This window comes from Mchenga conophoros, linkage group LG14 (genome assembly GCF_057382185.1).
Source record: "Mchenga conophoros isolate Kocher_MC1m ecotype Shallow Benthic linkage group LG14, M_conophoros_male_GT1.1, whole genome shotgun sequence".
NCBI classification, from domain to species: Eukaryota; Metazoa; Chordata; class Actinopteri; order Cichliformes; family Cichlidae; genus Mchenga; species Mchenga conophoros.
In genome coordinates this window covers 32,881,787-32,903,501 of record NC_140539.1, presented here as the reverse complement: position 1 = coordinate 32,903,501, position 21,715 = coordinate 32,881,787, and the positions used below count along the sequence as shown (strand labels likewise).

General features: G+C 38.7%; 1 protein-coding gene across 4 annotated transcripts in view; it reads right to left on the bottom strand.

Annotated features, from left to right (window-relative positions):
- fndc3a (fibronectin type III domain containing 3A) overlaps window positions 1-20,959 on the bottom strand; it is a 47,019-nt gene extending 26,060 nt beyond the window's left edge. The window contains exons 1-3 of one of the 4 annotated variants that reach the window (XM_085244018.1): window positions 20,454-20,959; window positions 13,252-13,395; window positions 421-496 (exon numbers count right to left, since the gene is read on the bottom strand). In XM_085244018.1, coding sequence (XP_085100144.1) covers window positions 421-496; window positions 13,252-13,362 — 187 coding nt within the window. In that variant the 5' untranslated portion in view covers window positions 13,363-13,395; window positions 20,454-20,959. Of the gene's footprint in view, window positions 1-420; window positions 497-1,667; window positions 1,843-13,251; window positions 13,396-20,453 lie in introns of those variants that run through there. The other 3 variants (XM_085244015.1, XM_085244016.1, XM_085244017.1) reach the window with 3 other exon arrangements.
- Window positions 20,960-21,715: the final 756 nt, after the last annotated feature.

The window sequence follows — 21,715 nt, the reverse complement described above, 5'->3', positions numbered from 1 at the left end:
TCTGCTGCAAATGAATGAGTTTGAAGCTTTAACATTTTATATGTATTCATATGTACAAGGTTATGATGAAAATTAAACCTTGATCTAATACTGTTGCCGTGTTATCTATGCAGAAAACACATAGTCAAACACAACGCCTAATTATCTCTTTAAAATGCTGGGGAAACTATTGTATTCCAAAAATAGATTAACAGATGACATTGTATGAACTAATTTTTAAAGGCAAAAAACAGAACTGAGAAAATACGTTTTGTTTTTTTTTTGTCTCTATGCATTAATGAATAAAGACGGGTGAAAAACATCCAGTGAGGTAAAAAAAAAAAAAAAAAAAAAAAGTTAAGACTGACTTAACTGAACGTTATGTCATATTAGACAACACAGATAAAAATTTAGACTAAAAAGATCAACGCTTCTTCTTACCTGTGATACACTGAAACTGACCATCCTCTCGTCGAATAGTAAAGGCCTCACCTGGGTTTACTTGCACCAGGATTACCTGTGAGAAAGCAAACAAGATGACAAACAGAAAAATATGAGTTTCAAACTCTCATTTCAGTGAAGGCATACTGAATGACCTACAAAAGTGCCATGCTTAATGAATAACTTTAAAATAATTAAACCGTCTCATACCCTAAAGAAGGTATAATTCAGGAAAGTCAAAAAGGTAAAAACCACAATCGTAAAAAAGAAAAAAAAAGTATTAAAAAAAAAAAAATACAAAAACCAATATGATAATATAAAATATAATTTGCTGGAAAACAGTTTCTCGCCACAGCTAAATCAAATGTACAGGAAAGACAAATTTGTTGATTAAGAAAAGACACAGCTACGTAGCCGACAATGAGTCACACTGCTTATGTCATTTACAAAAGACCAGGGAAAAAAAAAAAAAGCAAAAAAAAAACAACAACCAAGAAAGCACAAACTAAAAAGCACACTTTGGTCTGTAAAGACATTTCCAATCACCTTCAAGGTCTCTGACAATATAACCTTTCTTTTAAGAGCTGCATCCAAAGTGTTATTGTAAGTTTATAACAATCATTATTTTTCTCCTTTCAATTAAATAACAGGTTAGCTTAGGTTAGAAAATGAAAATATCAAGATCACAAACTGATTATTCCGTTAACTTGTCTTTTTAAAGTCTGAAACATGCGCAACTAGGCTTTTGTTGCCTGGCACTGTGTGTGGGAGCTAGTTACCTCACTCTTGTGGAAGTCGCTGTCATAGAATCTACACTCCTCTAGCAAAGGGCTTTGACTATGGTTCGCTTCAAGCACTGAAATCATCAGCACCTCCATCTCTGACACTGCTCCCATTCATGTGCTCAGCAGGGAGAGGAAAGAGCCCTTTGCCTGCCACACAGAGCCTCATATGTCCATACAAACCCACACAAGCAGCGTCAGCAGCAAGCGTAGATGATGGAGGTGGTGGGAGGGGCAAGGGAGGTTTAAGTGAATCAAAGTCTCGCTACTTCAGAGACGGCTGCATGTGTATGTTTGTTTTACACTCTCTTTGATTTGAAGCAAATATGCTTTGTAGGATATTTCCTCCCCCATTTAATTTTACACTGGAAATTACTGTTGTAATCAATACTGTGACATTCACTGCCAGCCAATAAAAATCAAACAAAGGAAATTTTGCTTGCGAAAGATTTGACTGCTACTTACTGTTGCCCGCATTGCTTTTTCTCATTCAAGCGTCTCTGTTCACGCAGTCACAGAAAGGAAAAGATGCTCCAGGGTCTATCAGACCCTCCACCATTTCACCCAACCCTCATGAGAAATCACATGACCTGCGATGCTAACACATCTGGCTTGGATGTTTTCTTTTAACATCCTCCACTTCCATGAACTCCTGCATAAAGTCCAGGAAGAAACTGACAAGATGCGAGGAGTGCAGTAATATAGAGATCGGTCTCTTGCACTGGACGTAGCATTTACACAAAGTAGTTCATAAATCTCATGCTTGCTTAGCGTGGTTCAGCCGCATCTGCTCAAACAGCGTCTCTCTCTGCAGCAGGCGGCTTGTTCACTTTCGCCTCTGGCTCTAGTGCAGCCTCCCTACCGTCAGTATCCACAGCAACCCCTTCAACAAATAAGCCACAGCGATGTCCACGCCAAACCTTCACAGAAGGGATTGAAACGTTATCAGCAGTAGCCACTCTCCGGAAAAGGAGGCAGATGAGCCCAAGAAATCAGGAGCAAAAATAAGGAGGACTTTAGATGATGCCTCAGTTCCCTCTCCAGTTCCCTTCTTGACTCTGTGACTGACTGCGTGCCAGCTCAGTTAACGCCTGCTGTGCTCCTTAATATGGTTAATTTCAAGAGCATTCCATCAGGGTGTGATCATGGCACAGCTGAGCCGGCAAAGGTATAAGGGGTCCACAGCATGGGGAGTCCTTTGTTCTCTCTTTTTCACAACAACAACAATGGCGTGAGGGAGCTGAGCGACCCACGCAGCTTCTGAGGCTGACATATACGACTACGCTACAGTCCCTTTCCCTCGCCCTCCCTTCTCTCCCTCCCCCTCATACTCTCCCTGTCTCTCTCTCCCATTCACAGAGCAACATGCCGTACATCCTCTTAATACTCCGATCAATTTGAGCGGAGATGAGGTGGTAGGAGTTCAACTGCAGAGCTCCTGCATTTGTGACAATTCCAGCCTCGTGTCATTTGTGCTGTCTTTAAAGATCAGAAAGCAGCAAAAATGAAACAAAACCGAGAGATTATTTGTATAGTGACACAACGCACACAGCTTGCAAGTACTCAGTGCTTTACTAACATCTGTCCTCATTTACTCCAAATGGATCGTTCCTTAAAGCGACAGTGCTGATCACTTGATCAGCGTATGTCAAGTTACCCAATATTCTGCGTCACTGACACTGCTGAACAAAGAGTACAACAAACTCTTCCACAAAACAAAAATCACACAATCTGACTGTAAAACATCAAAATCAAATAAAAAAAATTCAAAAGGTAAACTTTAGTTTATGCAGTTCACACACACTAAAAAGAAATGGATATAATCATTAGGCTGACACTCTTTGAATTATGGATTTTTTTTTTCTTTATTCTTTTTCCTTTTCCTGCAGGCAGTTATGGACTAAAGCACAAAGTGAAATATGAATAGTGAACCTTCAGCTTGATTTCACTTGCCTTTAATTTTTTTAATCTAAAATATTGCAGTCATTCAACCATGCAATTTGTAGACATTATTGTGTGTCCACACAAAATAATTATGGACAACTGCTTACTAAGTGGAGAGTCACTACAGCGCAAAAAGGCAAAATCTACTTATTCATCTGTAATCATTTATCCTTCATCATCCTCTGAATTTAAAACAAAATAAAACAAAACTGAAAACATCATCTTGCCATTAGTGAAACAAGCAAATGGATTTGGTGCGTTTTTTTGAGACCTTAGAACCTGCCACATATACAAGAAGCAGGAAAAAAAACAAAAAACTACTAGTTTGAGAATAACTACATCTAACATTTTTAATGCATAAACTGACTTTGCAGAATGGGGCGGGGGAACGACACCATAAAAGATAAATCACTTTCAGATAAGACAAGTTCCTCTTTTGATAGTGCCACGTGTCATGCACAAACATAGCTCTTACATCCCCAGGAAGCTCAGATGTAAAGCTTAACTTAAAATCCTACTGTCAAATATAGCTGCAAACAGCAATGACAGGTTCAAGCAGTTCAGCAGTTAACCAGAGGTCCAGTGACGCTTTTTCAAAATGGGATGTTGAATGAAAATAAAATATGGCGCAAGAATGCTGTGAAGATGCCCAAATCCGAGCAATAACAATACAATACCTTATGTTCTGATCATTTACGGGTGTCCAAGTCTGTAAGATCCCGATTTAGCCCCAATCAGCGTGCCAAATTTGAAAGCTTTTGCAGGACTATATCTGCCTGACCATATAATGTACTACTCAGTAAATAAGCAGGGAATTCAAAAACTTTGTCTTGCCATTCAAAAATACAACTGTAAATATTACCCACCCATTGGGTGCCAGATTTAAACAGGAGAGCCATATTCAAGACTTTAAATGCTCAGTCTAAACTGTACATACATTTGTGATACATACTTAAGTAGATTACTTATGAAATATTTGCAATTTGCAACTTGAAATGGTAATTTTCTTTCATAATTAGTGTATTATTATTATTATTATTATTATTATATAATAACGCAGTTACACCTGCAGTTTCCATCATACTTTACTTTTTTAGTTGCAAGTTTGAGGTGCGCATGGTCTACAATCTCAGCAGCAGTACATACATGTAGTGTCTGAAATGTATAAACAATTGTCTCCAGTTATGTCCTAGTGAGCCTACAATACAGCCAACACTATATAGTGATTGAATGAGTGTGCAAGTGAATTAATTAATAATTTGAGCACAGCCTAGGTGCTACCACAGACAATGGCAGAACAACAAAGATTAAGGAGAAAGTTATTTTTAAAAAACAAAGCAGAAAGATCCACAACGTCACTGCTTGGCTCCAAAAACCTCTGTGCCCATCTCCAACCCAAGCTGGCTGTCTGTATTAAATGTCCAGATGCAGTAAAGACCAACAGCGTGATGACTTTATTTGTAAGTAGACAGACTCTGAAGAAGTGCTAGGATGCTGCAAAGGTTACTTTTCACACAGATGACTAAGCACTGCAATGTGCAATGGTTTCCCAGTTACATTCACAACAGGGAACAACACAATTCAGTTAAGCTGCCACAAATTTATATAACCAGTGTGTCCAAAGGTTAAGCAGTATATCTTGTTCTCACTGCTATAAAGATCTGCATCCAAGTATGAGCCCTATGCAAAGAGATTGAGGATCAGTACGCACACGCTGTCACACAGGTGGCCACTGCTGTGTTTTATTACCCAGGAGAATGGGGCTGTTCTGTGCGTTTGTGGCTGTTAGCTCTGACGTTTTTCTGCCGTTGGTGACTCAGAGTTCAGGTTTCTCACTATTTGTTCCTCTTAATTGTTTACTGTGTGTTGATGCAAGATAGCAGCTGGGTGGACAGGAAGCAGGAGCCAAATGACACAGGGAAAAATCCTGCCAGTGTCGGAACTAGCCAGGAACTAACGCAGTCTCCCTGCAGCTGATGGCATACACTTGCGTGTGCAATGATGATTCAAACCAATTTAATGATTCTCCACCCTCCAGGATACCCTGGAAACGTTACATAAGGGGATAGGGGGGGGAAAAAAACCCTGAAAAATAAAATAATTTAAAGAGGTTTTCATACTGTTGTAAATAACCGTCTTCTTCTCTGTGCCATTAATTTAGAGAGGATAATCTGTTATATGTATTAGAGCAACTACAAAGCATTACCAAAGCACACAGTCAGTCATACAGATTCATACATCTCATTTACACAACAGCTTCCACTGGCATCTTGTTTACAAAGTTAATTAGTTTTCATTTCTCTACTTTATGCCTCATCATATTTCTAAACGGTTGATCTGATATCCTCGTGTTGGTGTTGTTCCCAGATCATCATACTAAATGTTGTTCCAGGATCAACATTGCAAGTGACCAATCAGAATGTTGTGACGTCATACTTTTGCGACTTCGGGAAAAACCGGCGTAAAACAAAAAACTGTAGTTAAGCTGCGTGAAACCGCCTCTGTCCGCCGATCAACAGACCCTGACCCTAACCCTAACCGTAACCCTTTAATAAACAGTAAGCAGAATTGATATTGTCCTTGCAACATTGGAATTTCATAAATGCACGAATGGCTTGGCGCGCAAAGGAATAACGTCACAACAATGTGATTGGTCACTTGCAATGTTGAACCTGGAACAACATTTTCATGATGGTCTGGGAACAACACCAACACGAGGATATCAGATCATCCCTTTCTAAACACACATCAATACTGACCAAACACTACTGACTGACAGGGTGTTTGAGCTTTGCATTAAGTCATTATATAAAATGATATACAGTAATAGCTTTTAAATGGTTTTGACCTATATTAATCTGTACTTCAATTAAAAAAAAAAAAATACAAGTATATATTTATATTCCGATGCACAAAAAACAGACAACCTTTTTTTTTTTATTGTCGTTTTCAAACTACATATGAATATTTCACAATTCAGTGGAGGGGATAATTGGTGTTTGAAATTTGTGAATTCAAGACTTTTACCTTTCAAAATCTACATATTTAAAAAGTTAATTGGCCAATAATAAGAATTGAGCAATTAGCTAACTGAACTGAAATGCTGGTATGCAGACAATAAGAAAAACAAAAAAATTCAAGTAATTCACCAGTGACTTCTATATGCAGACAAAGGCAATTTATACCTGATCAACTTAACTATTATACCAGCAGTACTATCAGAGCAAAATAATGATGCATTCTATTTAAATGGGTGCACTGTTGGGATCACCGTTTTGCAAAAATCCCAAATAAATTACAGTACAGTTTGTTTCTTAAGCTGATTTGGATTTTCTCTCTTCCTCTTTTTTATTTTGACAGCCTGACTTGAAGATTTGACTATTCTCACTATGTAACTGTAACATTAGGCTACTCTCCAGCTATGGTAAACACAATATAATGATAACATTTTAAATTACTGACTGCCATAGTCTCAACGATTTGAAATGACTTTTTAAATAAAGGAGTGTAATTCTATGCAAAGATCATTTTCTTTGGTACTAAAACCATGTAATTCTATTCATACGATGTACTAAATTTCTGGTATCATGACATCCCTACAAATAATAATCAACTGAAAATAAATGACAGTATATCCCACATGTTTTACATCTTTCCATCACTCTTTTATTCCACCTCCAAATACTACTGGGTCAACTGTTACTGTCCAGAGATTCTATGTGCATTTCAATCCAGCTGGAGCTAATAAATTTAAAATAGTCTTTTTAACTGAAGCTACTGCAAAGCAATAATAGCTCAACACAATTACAATATAGCACATTTTGTTGTTGAAATCAAGTTGCCATGTTTATAGGGCCTGGAAATCCTTTACTACGTCATTCTGAGATGTAGTTACATTTCTGGAAAGGTTCTGGGCTGCGTATAGTTTGGAGTCAATTTTCAACCAATTCCAACAATGGCTGGGAAATGAGTGCATAGTTACAAATAAAAAAAGGATGTCAACAGCATAATGATAGTCAAGAGAGATTTTCAATAGCTGGCTCTCATCTTTTCTTATCACATATTTAAGAAAATCACTGCCATGCTTCTACCACCATGCTTGACAGTGAAACTAGTGCTAGGCAAGTAATGCACAGCCCTGTTACTTTTGGCTTGTTTTTTTTCTCCCCTACTCAGGAGCACTTTCCATCTGGCTACTTTACCACATAGCCCACACTTGTGAAGTGCTGTGCTGAGTGTACTGCTTCCAAAGCAATCTCTCATTAAAGCGAAGGCACTTTGTTCCACTATCAAAACAGTCCTTGGACTCAAAGTCTGTTTCCTAGCTGAGATTTTCTAGCTTGGTCACTATTTGGTCAGTTGAAAGCCCAGGTAGTTTCACAGTTTTGGCCACATTAAAATCCATGTGTTATTCTTTTCCACTGCCCATGTTTTCTTCTAGATTTCTACCAAAAACAAAAAACAACCAAAGTTAAAAGTTTAAATTTACCTTAGAAACCCTGCTACATATTTATGCATTTTGTTGTTGGGTTGTTTTTTGTTTTGTTTTTAAAAAAAAATACTGTCTCAAGATACCTAAAGAGCACAATGTATCATATTACATCACCCAAGGGATTTGTCTTCATATTTCCGAATGGGGCCATTGACTAAGATTGGCTTCACCTATTTCCCTGACATAACGGCCAAATTCAGTGTCGTCAAAAAGGGGGCAGAATCTCTGCTACAAAAACTACTTATGGCATTTTAGTGCATAATAACAAAAAAGCTTTTTTTTTCTACAAATCTAGTTATTACTTCCTTCCACACCTTTATCAACTGTAGTTGTCAACATGCAATTTGCTTTTGCATTTGAAAGCATGTTTTGATAAAATGCTGTAATTATTTCAGTAACCACTGCAATGTGTGTCAAGTGTCATTGTATGTCTGCATGAGGGTGCGCCAAAGCTCTTCACACACAGCAGATACTTCAAAGCAAAGGCCAGAGTGGAAAGAATGAAGCTCACCAACAATGCCCATTCGCCATAAGTACAAGAAAATCTAGAACTAGAGGAAAGCAATTAATCAAAAACCTGTTAAGCAAGCAGAACAAAAACTTGCAGATGTCTGCAAACTCTCTGCCAGCAGTCATCTTGTGCCCTCTTAAACCACAGCAGGTAATGAGCTCCATATAACTTATCACCAAATTGTTAACACCACATCTAAATAAATGCTAGTTACAGAAAGGCAAAGCCTGATTTCCTGTGCATCTTAAAAAGGACGCAAAGGCGAATGCTTGTAGACAGTGAAGTGAAAACCAAGAGTCAGCTTCCAACCAGCAGTAACTGTCAAGCAGTGGGTCTCTTCACATCAGTAGCAGGGGGAAGATGAATGATGCCACAGGTCTGTCAGCCAGTTTATTGCAAAAGCTTTGTAGTCTCTTAAAACATGGCCAAACCTTTACTTAATCCAGGGTTATGAAGTCACAGTAATATTTTCTTTTTTTTATAGCCTACACATTTGACAATGGGGTGCAGTTTTTAAAAAATTTACAGGGAAGGCATTTGGTAAGCAGTGACTAAATAAGATTACAACACAACAAAACAGGGGCTTAGTGGTTGTGATGTTGAAACAATAGTGTCGTGTTTTTTTCTTTTTAACTTATTACTATTTAACCTTTGGCTAACGGCTTGTCAATTACAGGATGTTAGTTGGTGAGTGTACGTTTTTACAAACTGATCCAGCCCTTGTTCTGGTATCTGGTTTCAAAATACACAGATGGCAAATAGGAAAATCATCTGCACTGATAACTGGATATTTTTTCTCAGCTCAGAAATACTGTGCCTATGCTTAACTAGTACTTGTGTCTCTTCTGAATACTGGTGCAGCAGTGATGGTGGTTCATCTTACTAGCTTAGAGGAAAGTGTCCTAAACACTGCTGAGTCACGCACTGTTCACCCCCTCACAATAGTTGACAAATAGTGGGCTCACCTTCATCTTCACAGATGATTCAGTGGCTGACCAGGAGACAAGCAGAGTGGGTTGCATTTTTGTCACAACATCTCAAGCCCTCTGGCAACTTATGAGAGGCACATATTCAAGGCCCTGTCTCCTGTGTCTGGCCGACACTAGAGACAGCTGAATTGGGAGTGAGGTCTCACTATCCCACAGTAACAGTAGCCCACGCATGAGACACAGCCACAAGCAGACCACAGACTCATGGCTATGTCCCCGCTTCAGTTTTTGTATCTACCATTTAATACTGAGTATTACACTTGACCAAAGTCGACTTCTCATGTTTAAAGCTCATCTCATGTTGAAAATGGAAAACTGACAAGACTGCATCTGCACAGACTACAAGTGAAAGCAATTTCTTCATTCAGTGTTCTTTCAAAGCCTTCTCTCAAATGTGCTACTTTGTCTTGAATTAAGCAGCTATTATATACATTTCCCAAAAGGTTGGATGGTTCCTTGGCAGGCTTTCTAACAGAAACTGCACAGCAAGACGTCTGTACCAAGGACTGATACTAATTCCCTACAATCTGTTAGGTTACGAACAGACCTAAAATCCATCAAAACACAAGAACATAAGCACAAACAGCACAGAAACATTAAATGGCAGGTCTAATGAAAAGGAGTAATGAACAGAAAAAGAACATATATCCATCAGCACAGCCAACAGCTAAGTACATAAGCCATTAGCTAGGCTTAAACATTGACAGAAAGACTGATTCATCTGTTACCAATTTAGCTACAAACCAAACGGAAAAAGCAGAAAAAAAAAAGGGGGGGGGGGGGCTTAAATGGAAAGAAGCAGTGAATCACACTGTAGCCAAAGTTATCTCTTAAATAGAATCATCTCAGGTAATGACCTCCAGACAACAGCTTCCTCTGTGAGTCAGAATAATTGGTCCAATAGAGCGTTAATACCAAGCCAAGACCGGCGAAAGAGGGGGAAAAAAAACTAAACAACAACAACAAGAACAAGAACAAGAACAAAGAAAGAAAGAAGTGTTCTTGTAGCTTCTCTAACTTAAAGGTCAGAAATAAAGGGGTCAGCCATCGCTGTGAATCCTCTTCACTGTCACCTCAGTCCTGCCTCATTCTGTCAGGGCCCAGACCCCTCCAGTGGTTCCTGCTCCTCACTCTGCAGCTGTCATGATATTTATGCACCTCCTCAGACACAACACTACACACATTAGATTTACAGCATCACTCAAACAATGATGGGTTGTAACCCCTATATGAAATATTGCAAAATGCCAGTATTATTTTCAGGTGGCCACAAACTGTGCCACATGTCATCTGCACAATGTACTAAAACAAACAAAACACAACAACAAATAACCCCAGAAGGGTTTTTCTTACCTACAAACATGTTTGGTCCCTCACAAAAGAGATTTTAGACTATAGTAAAATAAAATCACCAGCACAAAAATGATAAGAATCAAGACTACAAATAGCACTTTAAATGTTTCTGACATTTGTGTTTATCAAATGGTCAAAAATAAGATAAAAATAACATGAAAATGCAAAGATTAGGGTCAGATAATGTCATAAAAAAAAACCAACACTGAAGGTGGGTGTGCAGACAAATTAATTTGTATGAGGGCACTGATATAAAAGTTGAAACTATTGATGGACTGACTGAAAATAATCAATAGATATTAATCATAGTTAAAATAAATTACATGTAGTTGCTGTGCTCTGGGCGCCACAGTGCTTTGTGTGTGTGAACCACCACTATCTGCTCTTCAAAGGGAAAAAAAGAACAGTAGAACATCACCAGCAGGAAACCCACTGCAAGCATGACACACCCATGCAAGCATGACATGTACCCATACAGCATTGCTAAAAATGATAGATATAGATGGAATAGGTTGACCTTGAAAATGTGCCGCATAATATCCAGTTTTGTCACCCTTTCATTGAAAAACACATACATAATGGATGCTATCCAAAAGGTTACCTTGTGGAACATTTCCTATTTTCAGCACTGTGTTCTCAATATTTAGTTTGTCATTTTTTAAGCTATTGGTTAAAAATGTTCATCCACAACCCAAATCTATTTTTTTATTGTGTTTGTTTTTTTAAATATACTATTAATAAAGCAGTTACTCAGCAATAACTACCACACAAGGTCCAATTTTGACAACAGAAAGAAAATGGTAGGGAAAGCAAAGAAAAAAGAAAAAGAAAAAAAAAGTGCCATGTTGATTTCTGCTGCCATCTTTCAACAGCTTCATCCACATTCCAAACCACCTACCCAAATAAGGTTTACCAAAGGGTACACAACCACAAACTGCTTGCATACAATTTAGAATCACCAATCAACTCAACATGCATGGCTTAGGACTGTGTATGACCTGGAGTACATAAGCGAAAACTGTGCCGGTACAGGGAGAACATGCTAATTCAACACAGAAAGGCTCTGGCTGAACAGGAAGTAGAAATCCAGAACTTCCTTGCTGTGGTAAGCACTGCACTATTGTGCTGCCCAAACATAAAATTGTCACATTAAATGGAAAACAACAGTTTTTGTATAAAGTAGTGAATGGTATTTGGTTAACCCCTGGCCATGCAACATGCCCCCAAGTTAGTCCCCATGGCATGCCACACCTTGCATGGAAGCTCTGTCGCCACTAGTGTGTGAACAGAGAGTAAAGATTACATTATTGTATTTTATTCATGTTTTATTTTCATTTACTCTAACTTCTGACAGGGCTCTGTAAGATTTTTTTTAAACAACTAAACAAAACAAAATTACATATTTTTGGTATTTGTTTTTCATATGCAAGTAACATGTAAGTGATTTTCAAGGAGCAGGGGGTGTAATTATGTAGACCAGGCAGAAAAAGTGGCTTTTTATTTCCTCACATTTTTAAACAGTTTAAACATTGACACAGAACATGTTCAGGTAATCAGGTAAGGTCTTTGTGGATGATGGTAATGTAACCGAATTCCCTGAGGACAACAGACCCATAGCTGAGCACCGCAAGCAAAATTTGATCTCTGTTTGAACAAAGCCTGATTCAGGTGAGGGTTTTTCCACTGTGGAAAATGACGGCAATGGCTAGAAAGGCATGTTTGTAAGGCAGTGCTAATATTAGCAAGTCTTATCAGGACAAACTGCATAAGACTGGGGAAGTGACAAAAAGATATCACTGTGGATTCCCTGCCATCCCCCAGGAAGTTGGGGAAACTTAAACAAATTGGACTGGTGACCATCAAAATGACAGGGATATCACAGAGGCTTGTCAGGACCGCTCAATCTCACCCTGATGCTGACAAGAGATGATTGAGGCAGGTGTGGGGTCCAATCCATTTCCTGTACATATATAGCAAAACTATCAAAACCGAGAGAGGAGTGGCACCTCTTGCCTGTGAAATTTGTTCAATGAGCAAATGAAGTGAGCACAGCAAAACCCATTTTGGCTGTTTCAATACTGAACTGAGTAAGAACTATAGCGGTATAGTTTGTTTAGCATCTGAAACAAGCCTTCAAACAAATTGCAATTGACAAGAGGTGGATCTAAGTTCATCTGATAACAGTTTCTTACTAAAAAAAGAAAAAAAAAGAAAAAAAAGAAATATAATTTCATATAAAATATAACAGTCAGCCATAGTAAATAACTCTACAAATGTAGGGTTTCAAACACTTTTTGGATTTATTATTGCATGACACAGGAGTCACTGCCGGACTGTAGATATTCTGTAAAAATCCCACAGAAGTGCGTCTCTGCTATGCTGGTCAAAAATATTACCATCACTGCCTCCAGTGTTACTACTTGCGTAGAAGTGCTTTAAGTGCACCAGTGAAAAATTCTCAATTTCACTGATGGAGTTCATTTATGTAGTGCGATCAATGGCATCAATATCTCTGACTCAAGTATTACACAATAGCTAATCCTCCCAACACACACAAAGAAACACCTTTAGCCCTGAAATGAAATCAAACTCACAGCAGCTCTACACCTGAACACCTAAATGCCAACAGATAAAAGTAGAAGCACCATTTAGAACAAATTTCCTCAAATGTAATCCCAAGGCAGTTTTGTCAGAAATGAACTTGGGCCCAACAGACTTAAGTCAGTAAGTGTGACTAATACTGGACAAAAATTAGTGTACCTGCTGGGGGCCCTCCCCGTTGACCATGGCTGGGGGTGGTGGTGAGGCCAGGATTGGGAGTTCAGGGCTGAGAAGCTGGCCAGACTCCAGAGGTGGCGTGTGGTCTGCCATGTCTCCCTCATTCACACCACTGAAGAGGTACTGCTGCAACGAAGACAGAGTGATCAATGGAAATGTACAAAGTGTACCAAAAAGGTTTATGACGTCAACATCTAAAGTCTTGGGAGTCATTCAGCCTGTGCTGAGAAATACATTTACCTATAATGTCTGCAGGCTGCAGCTTTTTTCTCCTCTCTGTCTGTACACACTATTAGTCCTTTTCCACTAGTACCTACTCGTCCTGGCTCAACTCAGCTTGACTGGGTTTTTGCGATCTTGCATTAAGTGGTAGTAACTGGTAACAAGTACTTTTTTAGTACCTACTTGGCTGGGTTTTCTGGGCAAGCTGAATTGACCGGAAGATGTGATGTCAACAGACTGCATGCCACTGTCAACGGCATTACTTGACAAGTCACGAAAGCAACTCCATCACAGAAATCAAAACCGGCATTTTGGATGCCTATAAAGAAATCATGGTACCTTTATAAGCTACCAAGATGCTTGACAATTTTGAGCTTGCAGAAAACGCATAGCAACTTTCTCAGAAGAAACAGTAGTAAGCATGAAGGACCAGGGTTGATCCTTCTGGGTCCCCACATTCATAAATTAGATCAAATCAAATCATCAGTCACCTTTTAAAGACTTATTAGTAGAGCTGGGCGATATGGCCTAAAATCCATATCACAGTATAATTTGAAGCATGTGCGGTAACGATATATATCGCGATATATATTCTTTTCTTCTGTATAACGTATTTTACACACTATAAGGCACACTTAATATCCTTTAATTTTCTCAAAAATCGACAGTGTGCCTTATGTATGAATTCTGGTTGTGCTTACTGACCTCAAACCAATTTTATGTTGTACACAGCGCGCAGAAATCTGTCAAAAATGTTTTAGTACGACTTTGGTAAGCTATGAAGCCGCACCGCTTGATGGATTGCCAGAGCGTTACGGCTACCGTAGTCAGGAGTCTGTAGTGACTTCTGTAGGGTTACTGAAGTTGGACTAGCTGGTATATAATGATGTCCTACGTGATCACTAGCAAAACACCTATGTTAGCATAACATTAGCACAGTGAAGCTGAAAGATGGACGCTAAACCTTTTCCACTCGATCAAAGTTAACATGAGGTTAGGGACAAATGCAATCACATGGCAGGATGCTGTAAGCAGACCAAACTTCAGTTAGGAGAAAAACTGAGATAATCCCTCCACAATACGAGGTTAGTCATTAATATACTGCAACAACATGGGAATAGAGCAGCTGCGAGAGAATTCAGCATTAATGAATCAATGGTAGGGAAGTGGAGGAAGCGCAGTTTTTGTCTTTCCCCATATTCCAGAAGTCCTTCGTCTCTTTGCTATGACTGTTGCCTGGCATAATTTGCAGATGATGTTGCAGCCACTGAAATGCTTTCGACCAAAACAGGCGCAGCTTGATGACACCATCAACATGCGCTATCGCCGTAGAGCGGTATAGTCAAAATCTCTACTGTTGGCCAAATTTATATCGTTTCTACCGGATATCATTTATACCGCCCACCCCTAGTTATTAGATCAAACTAACTGAATTCTGAATTATGTCAAGATTATCACTGATCATTTTGGGAGTTTCTAGTGACATGGTTTTTTTTGTTTGTTTGTTTTTTGTTTTGTTTTTTTATGTACACAGGGGCTAAACTATGGCTACGTCCACACGTACACGGGTATTTTTGAAAACGGACCGAAAATGCCGTTTACGTGTGAACGAAAGGTGCAAACGCATAGAAAAATCTGCGTTTTCAAAAATACCCAGGTACGTGTGGACGTAGCCTATGTTGGCCACATTGTAAAAAACATTAAACAACCAAGTTTAGCATCTACAGTTGACTTGGGATGACAATTATTTAAAAAACAAACAAACAAAAACAACAACACTACCTTGCAATGACAGAATTGGCTGTCTGGTCCAAAATGAAGAATATTCATTACTCTAATATTCTAATGTCTCCATGTAAACCATTCATTGATAGTCACGACTGACAGCTTGCTTACCTACTCTCATGAGCACCAGTGATTCTGACTTTTGGGGCGTTTGACAAAAACTGTGACTACTCTAAAGACACACAGTTCCCTTCTGTTTGCTAAGGAGAAACAATATTTTGCAGTATTTTATCAAGTTTATTGTGGTAGCTTGATTACTTGACCTGCTATGTGCATAAATTTGCCAATGGTGGCTCAGTGTGTTTTCAGTAAGCTCATTTTTGCTTTGCTGAGAGGTTTAGGGACATCAAATCAAGCTCTAACTCAAAACAGTGGGTCAAATCACAACACTTGACACACATTTTGTAAATTAAGACACAGACATGTCCTAAGGAGTGGCCTTAAGATGAACTAGTGGCAATTTGGTGCAAAGCTTAATTTATTTCTGGATACATCCATCGTTTCTCACTTCCAGCAACATAAACTCTATTGAAAGATATTTCTCTGATGCGTGAGTTGAGGATGGCATCTTGTCTAAACCCAAGACTAAATGCAGAGTAAAAAATGTCGTGCAATTAAAAAGTTTTTACAGTCTTTATTGTTTCTTTCTCTTGATTAGAGAGTGTTCAATGATTCACACTGAAACTGTATATACACACACAAGGTTGGTGGTCGATAACCACCTCCTCAAGTCTGCGTTCAACATGCTGAACACCAAAGTGCTTAAAGTGCAAAGACCAAAATAGCTTTATAAATTATGTATGTGATGTTTAAACGTTGTCCTTAACAGTCTGTACCAGAAATTGTATTGGGTTAAGGAAATTATTGTTTTATTAAATGTACAATGCCAGTTACATCTTTACTGATTCTAAGACGTTAGGTCTGTGACTGCTGATGTTGGCACTGTTAATGGTAGCCATTCAGCAAACAAATAATCCGCCATGATGTTTGTACAATTTGGTGCATGTTACAAAATGCCACACATTTCAGTGACATTTAAAAGTCAATTTTATTACTGGAAAATGTGACTAACAGTTTCAAATGGCTTTTAAATATACACACAATCTTTGTATAGCCAATATTTGACCCTCATCCGTTTCAAAAGGCTCAATTTTGGCTGTTTACTGAGTACTTAATTACATCACACTAGCCAACTAGTCAGATTTTTTCCTCGTTTAATAACTTTTTAATCAGATATCAGGAATATCTTGTGTGTGTGTGTGTGTGTGTGTGTTGACCTCTTACTATGCATTTTCGTGCACCGTGAATACATACAATAACAATGTAATGAAGCAAATTTAAATAAATCTGTGCTGGGTGACACGAACGGAGAGGAATCCTAATTCATGCAAGTTAAAATATTTCAAAATTAGATGAAAAATATGCATCATCCTGTGTGACTAAAGACCATCAGCTGGACTTCTCTCAAGGACTGTGGATAAGCTTATCATTGGAATTTGAGGGCAAATGGAGTTCTATGGTTCAACTTCAGTTTTATAAAGAAGGAGGGCTTAAGAAACTTTGTAGTAAGCTGTTAAAATATCTTACTGTAACTTGCTTCCAGCTATTGGTCATTAGGGCTGCCACAATTAGTCGACTAGTCACGATTACGTCGACTATCAAAATCGTTGACGACTAATTTAATAGTCGACGCGCCGTTTGAAGCTTTGTAGGATCCCAAAAGACGCAGGAATAAGTAGTAGGATTTAAGAGTGTAATAACGGACTGAAACATAAGATGGCAGCACTGCATGTACAAGGATGCCAGCTGCCGTTAAACCTCGAAGAAGAAGAAGAAGCTGTGTCCGGTATTGTAGCTGTGTCCAAATTCAGGAGCCGCATCCTCCGGTGCCCGCATTTGGAGGACGATTACGTTACAGCGACACGACAAAAACTGTCCAAATTCGAAGACTCTGACAAATGCGCCCTTCATTTCCCCAGATTTGAAGGATGGGTCGGGTGTATACTTCGTGGCCCAACCTATCCCAGAATTCATAGCGCGGCCCTGCTCAGTTTCCAACAATGGCAGCAGCTAGTTAGTTTTAATATTACTCTTATTATTCTTTCTGGGTCACAAAATAAATGTTTAACATATTTTCAGGCGAGAATGTAAATATGACTCTTTAAGCTTCAAATAACTGCTCAGTTTATCAAGACACCACATATTTTCAGAAGCGCTCCAACATTTTCGGAGAAGTCTGTTACCCACCAGCTCGAAAGCTAGCCGGGGTTCAAGGCTCACTATAGCCGGTGGGAACACCGGACTCCCGGCAAATCGTTTTCAAACCCACCGCCGTCTTTCGCTACTCAGGTTAAACATGATATACAAGTCACTTAGATAACTTAAAAATGTTATTGTTTGGCTTTTTTCAGTATTTTATTTGTTCCTGAGTAAATCGGTTTGGCTGAGATTAAAGTTATAGTTTTTACACAGCTGAATAAACGTCAAGCAGACAGCTGATTATCAGAAGTGTGAGATGCTCGAGAATATACTCCGGTGTCCTGTTATATTTTAGATAGCAAGGAGCAGACGGCTGAGTTTATTAAACTTCACCGAAACAATCTGCAAATTTCATTTAAATTTAATAAACTATCATCTTGTCTTTATTTTTAGTTAGCACATAGCTTAAACACTTAAAGCTGTAAGCTAATGATAGTTATATAAGAGCAGATGCATGCTGGTGCAATAAGCTGTAAGTTTTACGTCCAATGGATGCATGATCTGATTAGTCAACTAATCGCAAAAATAATCGGTGACTAGTTGACTATCAAAATAATCGTTTGTAGCAGCCCTAATAGTCATCCTTGAACCATTGGCTATAACAGGCAAATATTTGTAGGCTTCCAATGGGACCAGATTCACATGAGTAATACAAACGCATGCAGTTGATCTATGATTGCACCATAAAAGCACTTTGAGTACTCAGTAATAGCAGAAGTCTGGTATATAGGAGTCCGTTTATCAGTCACCTTTATCAAATATCAAACCAAAAGCCAAGATATACGCAAAAGCGGTACATCTGTACTATAACACATAGTTTGTCAACACAAAGCAAAAAAAATGTGCAGGGTACAGGGTGCAGAAATGAATAAGAGTGATACTAAAAAGTGGTTAAATGTGCCACATGCCATTTTTTCTCAGACGTTAAATACCTTAACTAGTTAAGAAAAGAAGGAAAGAGGCAAATTCAGAACAAACCTAATGAGCCTATTATTGAATTTAAAATCATTTGCATCACAATGTGATAAGAAAGTACAATGGTATAATGTTTTGGACATGACTTATCATGTGACACATATCAGCATTGAGATAAGACCAGGGCTGTGAAGGGTTTACACAGTGACTACGAGAGAGGAGAAAGAAAGTGGATGATGGCAAAGAGAAAAACCATTAATCTGTTCTTTCAAAGATTCCCTTCTCATCTGTCTCCTCCAGTATACTGCATTGGCAAACACAAACCCCTTGCATAACAAATATACCCAAAAGCTGACCATTCAGTGATTAATTACTAAACTCTAACACTCAAAAAATGCATAATAAAGTTAGACCATGTGAGAATTTCTAGGGAAAACAACAAAACAATACAGAACAAACAAACAAAACAAAAATATTTTTTATTCAACACTCCACTGACACGGGAGTAAAATACCAAAGTTATACACTGAGGATTTCCCAACTGTAAATAAAATGTATACAATCGTTACATGGTTAATAAAATTCCCGTGTAAAGCAACAGAACAGCATGAAAGAAATGTAACGTGTCCTTGAACTTAATTACTCTCTGGCGCATGCGTGCCTAAACCTTACTGTGATCTGGCTTATCTGTTCGCTTTAGTCCCTCCCCTCCTTAAGCCCAAACAACAAAGTCAGTTTACAGTGTGATGGTCAATGAACTAGGCCTGCAGAACCATTTATACAGCCATGAGAGATTGCCATGTGGTTAATTTTTGTAACACTAGCAGGCTTTAGATGAATGCCAGACTTGTGTGGCTCTGAGGCCTCCAAGCCAATCACTGCAACCAGCTGGTAGGTTGTCTGGTAATTTTATTCTAGTTGTAAATTACTTGCCAGCACCACAGTGACAACAGCTACCTGGAGGTCAGTAAAATGAGAAGCAACTAAGGGAAATCCCTAATGACAGGCAATTCTTTATATTTCCTCTGACCACCCACCATTTACGCAGTTAAAGTCAAAATTTCTTTTTTTTTTCCCCTCGTATGGGAAAAGATGATCTGAAAGTTCATTACACATTTTCCAAATTTGATTGTGGTAAGTGGAACATTATGATTTTGATTATCAAACAGATGCAGTGACAGCAGTAACATATGAACAGATGTATACTTCAGTCTTTTTTGCTCCTCTTTCTTTAACAAAGTTATCTGAAACTTTCAGAACTATAGCCAATCAGTAGTCACCACCTACGACTAGAAAACAGCTGTAACTTCTGTTATAGTTGCGCTGGAAGAAATCTGTATCGAAATAACAACAGATAACAGATGTTACATCTGTTGTTGCCCTGATTGTGCCTCACATTTGTTTGTGGCTACAGAGCAGTTGACAAGGACACACCAGCTGTTTTTCAGTTGCAGTTTTAGAGAAAATGGGAAAACACCTTGAAGATTTGAACTAGCTTTTCATTTTAATTATCAGCCACACAAAATTGTGGTAATGATATTTCTTGTCGTTGTTTAATAGCGCTGGTTTTTTCTCAACTGTAATGCGTAAATTTAACTGTAGCACTATTTTCGTACCAGACATCTGCACACGGGGTAACAGCTGGTTATCCTTTGACTGAAAGTATTTGACGTAGCAATGTCGTTGACTCTCGTTTAACATTACCTGGCCGGTCAACTACACGCACAAGCTCCTATTTTATGTCACAGTATCGGTTGGTATTTTTTTAGCTCCTTTAACAAGGTTAACTATCTCGCACCCGAGACTGTTTACTTTGGCTACAGGTGTGTGTGCTTAGCGTTATATCATAGCTAATAGTTATCTAACTGCAGCCTTATTGTAGCCAACGTACTGACAAACAATAACCTTACAGGTTAGTTCGACTTCCTTAAAATGATATCGTCAATGTTGTTCGCTGTAGCAAAACAAGACTTATTACCAAAAGCGCAGCTAACGTTACTCACCCAGTCAGTTGGCAGAGCAGCAGTCTTGCTGAACAAGCCGATGCACAGTGATGAGTCTTATGCAGCTCTTCCCCGAAATGTTTAACGTCAGCAACCTTGGATGACCAGCAACTTTCTGCAGAACCTGAAGCTGATGAGAACTTGCTAGCTACCCAGACAAACACAAGACAAGGCAAAGTGTGACATACTAGCGTAAGCTACCTAGCTAACAGTTAGCAAGATAGTATGCGGTCTTCTCATGAACGACGCAGGCTCGCGTTAACAGCACCTTAAAACGGTCGAAGTAGCTAGCGAGCGACTGTGACGATGCAAAGTATCGATAACGTTTGTCTAACCCTCAGTTTTATCGAGATAACTTTCCATCCAACCCTGTTCCTCGCATAAAAAGCAGGAATGTCGCCATCGCTTACACGACTTAGTGCGCATGCGTATTCGGGCAATTCATCACGAATCCTAATTTACAAGATAGCAAAGATAAACGCTAAATAATGTTACTATATTTCATTTTGTTTGTTGTGAACCCGGTCACTATCCGGTGCAGTTATGATGAACTTCATTTGCCTACCTATTTTTTTTTCCATCACTTTAAGAAAGACCTTACGGTTGACGTGTCTATGACCGGTTCGTCCAACCAAGTCAGTCGGGGGTGGGGGGGATCTAAGAATGCTACGTGGTCAGTCCAGGGACCACCTTGCTGTTCTCCATATAAGACTACACTGCTACTTCTACCTGGTTTGTAACCAGAAGCACACAGTTGTACTAAAAATTAACAAGCATGATTGAACTGCAGTATTTTACACGCCAGAGAGCCAATACGGAATGTATGGAGAAAGAAAAAAAACAACCCTTTCAAAATTACACACTGAACGGCACAAGTGATGTCAAACCTACACAAGACACACACAGACAATTTGAAATACAATATCGCTTTTAGCAGAAAGAAAGTGTGGATCACTGGTTCTTGTAAACCGTGCAGTCTTGGGTTTGTTACATGTTTTGAGTGAACACAAAGATATTTTTGTAGTATTTGTGTACTCCAAAAAAGCTTATTTTAAATATACATTGGTATATATCAAAGAGATGATCGTTTTTCTGATTGTTTTGTGTTCCTTCTGTTTTATTGATTTTTTTCCCCCTGGTTTGTTTTCTACTTGAAATTTACACTATTAGAAATTCATGTTGCCTGGAAACTGTAATATTCCCTTCATTCATGTGCCTTCCAAATTTGATTTAATTAAAAAGTATCTATCTATCTGAAATCT